Source organism: Coregonus lavaretus, assembly GCF_964263955.1.
Source record: "Coregonus lavaretus genome assembly, chromosome: 31".
Classification (NCBI taxonomy): Eukaryota; Metazoa; Chordata; class Actinopteri; order Salmoniformes; family Salmonidae; genus Coregonus; species Coregonus lavaretus.
Window position 1 is genome coordinate 3,466,640 of NC_140018.1, and position 7,500 is coordinate 3,474,139.

Sequence of the window (7,500 nt, forward strand, 5' to 3'; positions counted from 1 at the left end):
ACACACACACAAAGTCTACATGATCTTAAAGGTCAGGGTGAAAAGGTCGCAGGGGTTCTCACTACGGAATATCAAATGCTCACAGAGCAGCTGAGAAGGAAGCTGTGCTATGGTAATTGCTCTATAACTAAAGGATGCTGATAGCATTAGTAGCACAGAGCTCAGAGGCCTTGCTGGGTTGGCTAGCTGCATATGTATGAAGGAGGACAGGATGGAAGGGCTTAGCCTCGAGGAAGCTAAACAATAATGAAACTGAATCATTCTCATATCTCTCTGTCTCTCTCTCTCTCTCTGTCTCTCTCTCTCTGTCTGTCTCTCTCTGTCTCTCTCTGTCTCTCTATCACGCTCTCTCCTTCTCCCCCCGCCAGAGGCAGAGCTGGCCCCTAAGAGGGAGCCCTCCCCAGTAGAAGCCACAGCTCTGGAGGCCTTGCTCAGAGGGGAGGGACTACTGGAGAAGAAGAAAGACATCATCAAGGAGGATGAGACCCTTCTGGAGATACAGGTACGGCAAGAGAGAGGAGACACACACACGGATGCATGCACGCACACACAGGTGAGAGGACACACAGGTGAGAGGACATACAGGTGAGAGGACATACAGGTGAGAGGACACACAGGTGAGAGGACATACACACGGATGAAGGCAGACTTCAACCCATACACAGTAGATGGGCGTATTGGCGTAGCATGCAGTCAAATACCTTAACTTCACATTTCTTCACATATCCTGCTCTAAGATTTTCAACTGTCACGACGGAAACGCAAGAAAAGCTTATTTTTCCTGATGTGTGAATTGTGTGAAATATCTACCTGTCACTCTCCTCTCCCTTCTCCTCACCCCTACTTCCCCTTCTCCTCACCCTCTCCTCCCCCATCTCCTCCCCTCTCCTCCCCCATCTCCTCCCATCTCCTCCCCTCTCCTCCCCCCTCTCCTCATCCCTCCTCCCCCCTCTCCTCACCTCTGTTACTTCTCTGCAGAGGGTCTTGGAGGCAGACGAGAATGGGGACGGTTTCCATCATGACAACGAGGACTTTGAAGTGGACACTCCAAAGAGGAAGCAGAGGAAAGGAAGGGTGAGTGTTGGAGAGAAAGAGGAGGGGGAGGGAGAGAGAGAGGAGGGGAGGGAGAGAGAGAGGAGGGAGAGAGAGAGAGGAGGGAGAGGGAGAGAGAGAGCGGAGGGGAGGGAGAGAGAGGGGGGAGAGAGAGGGGGGAGGGAGAGAGAGAGGAGAGAGAGAGGAGGGAGGGAGAGAGAGAGCGGAGGGGAGGGAGAGAGAGAGGGGGGAGAGAGAGAGGAGGGAGAGAGAGAGGAGGGAGGGAGAGGAGAGGGAGGGAGAGAGAGGAGGGCGGGAGGGAGAGGAGGGGGAGGGAGAGAGAGAGAGAGGAGGGAGGGAGAGAGAGAGAGGAGGGAGGGAGAGGAGAGGGAGGGAGAGAGAGAGGGGGAGGGAGAGGAGGGGGAGGGAGAGAGAGAGGGAGGTCTCAAATTTTAAGTCTAAAATAAAAAAATTGGAAAATGTCTATACATTTCAGCTGTTTCAAAATCATTGCTCTGCTATTACCATTTATACTGTAGGAGTGTTGGGCTGAACGAGACAATTGTGTTCACACTGCCCTGCTCTGAGGGGGGCGACTGTCGGGCGAGTGTCGTGCGTTACCTCCAGCAAGTAGCAAGTTCACATTATTAAAAAAGGTATAGCCGAGGGTAGGGCTGTTGCGGTGACTGTATTAACGCCACACCGGTGGTCACGAGTCATGAAGGCAGTCAAATTCCACGTGACCGTTTAGTCACAGTAATTAGGCTTCTCCAAGCTCTGATGCTGCTGCTAGTCATCAGTAGCCTACCAAACTTGCTAACTCACCTGGTACTCAGCACTCTATTGTCCCTCTAATCACTCTGACATCAATGCAAATGTGATCGAAAATCTAATCAAACACTTCATGAGAGCCCATGATCTCATATTGGGCAACATTTCTATAGGCTATGGAATTGCACGAGAAAACAGAGTGATGGCCTCTACTAAAAAGAGGAGGATCCCATCAGCTTTCTATAGGCTAGGCCTACTATATTTATTTCTCAACTTTCCTAATATTAAGCACATTGCTTATCTTCACAACAGGAGTATAGCCTACCTGGCTGGCATGAAAATGAACCACCAGAAAAGTATCCTCCATTCGCTATTTAGTAATAATAATAATAATATGCCATTTAGCAGACGCTTTTATCCAAAGCGACTTAGTCATGTGCGCATACATTTTTACGTATGGGTGGTCCCGGGGATCGAACCCACTACCCTGGCGTTACAAGCGCCATGCTCTACCAATTGAGCTACAGAGGCCAAAGAACTTCTTAAAATTAAGCACATTAATCCACTTTACAAGGGGTGTAGAGCCTAACTTGCATACAAGTCTGGGGAAGATAATTTTCACCATAAAAACGCACCTATTTAAATAAAACCAATATTTGCGGTCACTTTTGATAATGGTGTTTTCCCACTAATGGAACATTCGCGCTTATCGCCTACTGCCATGTGCTCATTGCTGTGCTTATAATGTGAAGAAATAGCCTAATAGTTTATCAACATTTTAAGCTAAACGTTCTGATCTGTTGCGTCAGCCTCATTGCATAAAAAAGGTTTTTTGATGCTAGTGGATGTATTAATTTGGGATCTATCGCATCCCACAACTGTCCCAGACTATGTTTGGAATATTTATTTCTCGCACAGAATATAATAGGTCAACTTTTGTACTATGGGGGATAGTAGATTGACATAGGCTAGTGCTTTGGCTGTTTGTTAGCCCTACTCATCTTGTTGGCTGACGAAAAGTAAATGTGGACAGTTCTTCCAATATCTTCAATGTGCACACATGCGGCTATTCTGTGTTGAGCGGTTAACAAAGAAACAGGTACTCCTATATGCTTAATTTAGAGTTATGCATGTAACTTTAGTTGTTCTACAAACGTTGGGCTATATGTTTGGATTTTTAATACATTGTAAGGCTACATGATGCGACTCTAATGATGATTTGAAAAAAGTTGCTTGAAATGCATGAGCACTGCCTTGTTTTTCGCGCAGGCTGTACACACTTCATCAGTCTCTCATTCACAATTTGACAAGCACTTGATAATGCCTCGAATTTCACTGCGGCATCCCCTTTGTGGCCGTAATGCACCCTAAAAAAATCCATGCCTTCTGCGGCCATTGGCCGTTGTGCCCTTGGCCCGGAGTACTGCGTTGTGCCCTTCTCCCTGAGTACTGCGTTGTGCCCTTGGCCCTGAGTGCTGCGTTGTGCCCTTGGCCCAGGGTACTGCGTTGTGCCCTTCTCCCTGAGTACTGCGTTGTGCCCTTCTCCCTGAGTGCTGCGTTGTGCCCTTCTCCCTGAGTGCTGCGTTGTGCCCTTGGCCCAGGGTACTGCGTTGTGCCCTTCTCCCTGAGTGCTGCGTTGTGCCCTTCTCCCTGAGTGCTGCGTTGTGCCCTTGGCCCGGAGTACTGCGTTGTGCCCTTCTCCCTGAGTGCTGCGCGCTCTGAAGCACCTCTCACTCACATGGCTCTCCATCACGTGATCGGGTCTTTCTCATAGGCTACATTGTGAAGACAGATACATCGGGGACAAAACTGCGCGCGACCTTATCCAACACTCCCTCAAATCGTTTGGAGAAAATATTTATATATTTTTCAGCTTTTTCAATTGTTTTCTTCAAACTATAAAATAATATAAAATAATGCCACTGATTTCTAAGCAAATCCTGTTTGCTAAATGAACTAGTGTAGCCCACAGCCGTATGACATAGCCAGATCAGGACCTAACATAAGGACAACTCAGAGTATGCTATTATGTTCTTCTGAAATAGACTACATTTTATTCATATCATGCTTCTTTAGACCTGTCTAAAATAAATAATGGATTAATTGTGAAGGTGTAGGCTATATTACATGGATTTATTATACTTTTTTAAATGTAGATATTCCAAAAGGTCCGCATTAGTGGCTTGTAGGCTATGAGTGGAAGCCAGGAGATGCTAAATGTGTTTATGTTAATTAAAGGTAAATTACCATGAGACCGACAGTTATTTGCTTGACAATCACCGGCTGACGAAATTTCATGACCGCCACGGCCCTAGCCGAGGGTATTCTACCTCTAGGGAATCTGTCGTAGTGTGAAAAGGATTTAAGAATGAGAGATTTAGAGAGAAAAGAGAGAATGATCCTGTTCTTCTCTCCACAGGGCCGAGGATCCGGCCGCAGGAGGACAGAGGCTGTGTCCAACGACGACGTGGATAAACCTTACGTCTGTGACAGTAAGACAACAGCAAACTCCCAGACATCTCCTATATTTCTTTACTCAATATACATCTTTGTATAAGTTACACAGTTTAAAAACATGGTTACGTTAATAACATTAATAACATGTGACCTCTTCATCAGAATATTCTTGCCACGTATGTAGACACAGTTTGAGTTAAAAAAAAAACGATTTTCTTGTTTTATTTGTTAGGTCTCAATATTCTCTATTTATTTTCTGAAGGTGAAGGTGCGTAATCTGGACATTTTCAGCTGCCTGAGATAGTTTTAGATCAATCACCTTATTTAGCTTTCATTGGGACGAGAGCAACCGTCTTCCCTCTCTAGCATGGAGATAGCCGAGTATGTGGATAGTCCAGCTAGCATGTTGGACGTTAGCACAGCAAGCTACTTCTACTTAAAGGAAAACATTGAAGGAACTGGTACTCATGTCATTGGATATTATATCCTCTTTGAATGAAACTCTTTATCTTCTTCTTTTTCTTTATTTTCGTTTTCTTTCATTTCTTTTGTGTTTCCTTTGTTCCTTCTAGACAGATACAAACAAAAGCGTAACTCAAAAACTGCTGACTCAGGTCACTATCTTTTCTCTGTCTGGCTCTCTCTAACGACAAGATCAGGTGCTGCTGGGGCTAATTTGAGCCTGGCCTGGGTTGTGTTCAGATGGGTACAATGTTACAGGACATCCAGATAGAAATAGAGGAAGTAGAAGAGACATGCGTCTATGTCATGTAGAATAGGGAATAATGTCAACTCTATACAGTATATTTCTATGTTGCACCCTCCTGAATGCGTCCCTGCTTGGCTTTTTTTGTTTCTACTTTGGCTATCAATAGGATTGGCTAAAGCAGAAATACCTTTGGCTTCCATGCTACGTTTGAGCTAAACCAATATGTATCACTATTATGCTTTGTAATTGCATAAGCATTGATTGTTAATTCTAAGACCAAAGCGAGCTTGCATGGCACCAACATAACTCTACAGTATCTGCTGGTTTGTGATCAAGTTGCTGGGGAAGAGTGTCTCCTGAGTGGCGCAGTGGTCTAAGGCACTGCATCGCAGTGCTAGCTGTGCCACTAGAGATCCTGGTTCGAATCCAGGCTCTGTCGTAGCCGGCCGTGACCGGGAGACCCATGGGGCGGCGCGCAATTGGCCCAGCGTCGTCCAGGGTAGGGGAGGGAATGGCCGGCAGGGATGTAGCTCAGTTGATGGAGCATGGCGTTTGCAACGCCAGGGTTGTGGGTTCGATTCCCACGGGGGGTATGAATTTTTTTTTATGTAAGTCGCTCTGGATAAGAGCGTCTGCTAAATGACGTAAATGTAAAATGATCTTTGAGCATCAGCTGAGCTAACGCATGTTTCTCTAGCGTTGTAACAATGCTGTCGCTACAGTTTCTGGATATCACAGACAACCTAACCTGCTGTCACTGCAGTTTCTGGATATCACAGACAACCTAACCTGCTGTCACTGCAGTTTCTGGATATCACAGACAACCTAACCTGCTGTCGCTACAGTTTCTGGATATCACAGACAACCTAACCTGCTGTCACTGCAGTTTCTGGATATCACAGACAACCTAACCTGCTGTCACTGCAGTTTCTGGATATCACAGACAACCTAACCTGCTGTCACTGCAGTTTCTGGATATCACAGACAACCTAACCTGCTGTCACTGCAGTTTCTGGATATCACAGACAACCTAACCTGCTGTCACTGTGATGTTACCAAACAACCTAAGCAGTGCAAAGAAAACAACATTCTCAACAGAGTGTCCTTCGAGTGTTCACTCTTTTCCCACATCGTTTTGTTTTACAATGGCTACCCGGATGTGTTGAAGTATTACAGCGCTGTAACTTTCTAGGGAGTCATTTCATAGAGATGTTGTTTGTATAAGTGATCACATGCTACTATCCTAGTAGGAATTTGCTTGTAAATGAGTTCTCTAGTATTGTTGTTAGTTAGACAATTAGAAGTGTCAATACCTTCAGATGTCTTTTGGAAGAAAAAGCCCTCCTCAACGAAACATTGAGTACTGTGTAAACGGTTGGTCCTTTGCCTTGAGAGCTGGGGCATGTTCAGTAGTGCACACAGTAGCAAAACGTTTTGAAACAGAAACAGAACATTTTAGTTTGTTATTGGACTAGTTCAGTTAGAACCTCAGCATTTCCCTCTGTTTCAAAACATTTTCTCGTGTTCTGTGGTTCCAATGTATTCTAACGCTTCTGTGTTCTGTGTTCTGCAGTCTGTGGGAAGCGCTATAAGAACCGCCCGGGCCTGAGTTACCACTACGCCCACACACACCTGGCGGAGGAGGAGGGGGAGGAGAGGGAGGAGAGGGAGGAGAGGGAGGAGAGGGAGGAGAGAGAAGAGATGGCACCATCCCCGCCACCACACCGATCAGACCCAGACCCTGACAACCACAAACGTAAGAGACTACTGTCTGATCAGGTTTTAAACTAATAGTAGTACGGGCTTATAAAAGTTGGTGATGAAACCAGTAATAGTGTAATAACAGCTTTTACAGATGACTGTATATGTGTTGCTAGTCCTCTATTGACTGTTACTGAACAACACAATCATGATCACAGTAGAACTGCATTATGGTAATGATTCGCCTAACACTGTGTCTTTTTGGGAACGCCGCCTCAAATAGCGTTTTTTAGGACTTCTCGATTTACGTTCTCGCCAACTCCCATCGCTGTCATTGTCAAGTCGAGCATGATAATTCCATCAGAAGAAGAAACGGACAGGCACCCAGACGACTTCTTCTCTCACACGTGTACTCCTGTCTTCCTCCTCCGCAGGTCAGAGGGCGGCAGACGGCTCCATCATCCCTAACGAATACTGTGATGGATAAAGATAGATGCTGTACCTCTATAGACTATCGATAGATACTGTAGATGTTTATTTATCTCTCCATTACGCTTACAGCTCAGAGGGCGGCAGACGGCTCCATCATCCCTAACGACTATTGTGACTTCTGTCTGGGAGACTCCGACTCTAACAGGAAGACTGGCCAGGCTGAGGAGCTGGTGTCCTGCTCTGACTGCGGACGCTCCGGTGAGTAGACTGCACTACTCTGTGCTTGACTGCTGTGTACCTCTGGTTCAGCAGAGCTGTACGTACTGTAGGAAGGCCAAGCAGCGTCCTTCATAACTAGAAATACCCACACTTTAAACTGTAAATATATTCTTCAGGAT

General features: G+C 45.9%; 1 protein-coding gene across 1 annotated transcript in view; it reads left to right on the forward strand.

The window, feature by feature from the left end:
• Positions 1 to 7,500, forward strand: part of LOC311106404 (zinc finger protein DPF3-like) — a gene marked incomplete at its 5' end in the record, with an annotated part of 19,219 nt that overhangs the window by 8,423 nt on the left and 3,296 nt on the right. The window contains 5 exons of the mRNA XM_084148734.1: positions 369 to 502; positions 979 to 1,074; positions 4,223 to 4,295; positions 6,543 to 6,725; positions 7,232 to 7,360. Coding sequence (XP_084004860.1) covers positions 369 to 502; positions 979 to 1,074; positions 4,223 to 4,295; positions 6,543 to 6,725; positions 7,232 to 7,360 — 615 coding nt within the window. The remainder of the gene's footprint in view (positions 1 to 368; positions 503 to 978; positions 1,075 to 4,222; positions 4,296 to 6,542; positions 6,726 to 7,231; positions 7,361 to 7,500) is intronic.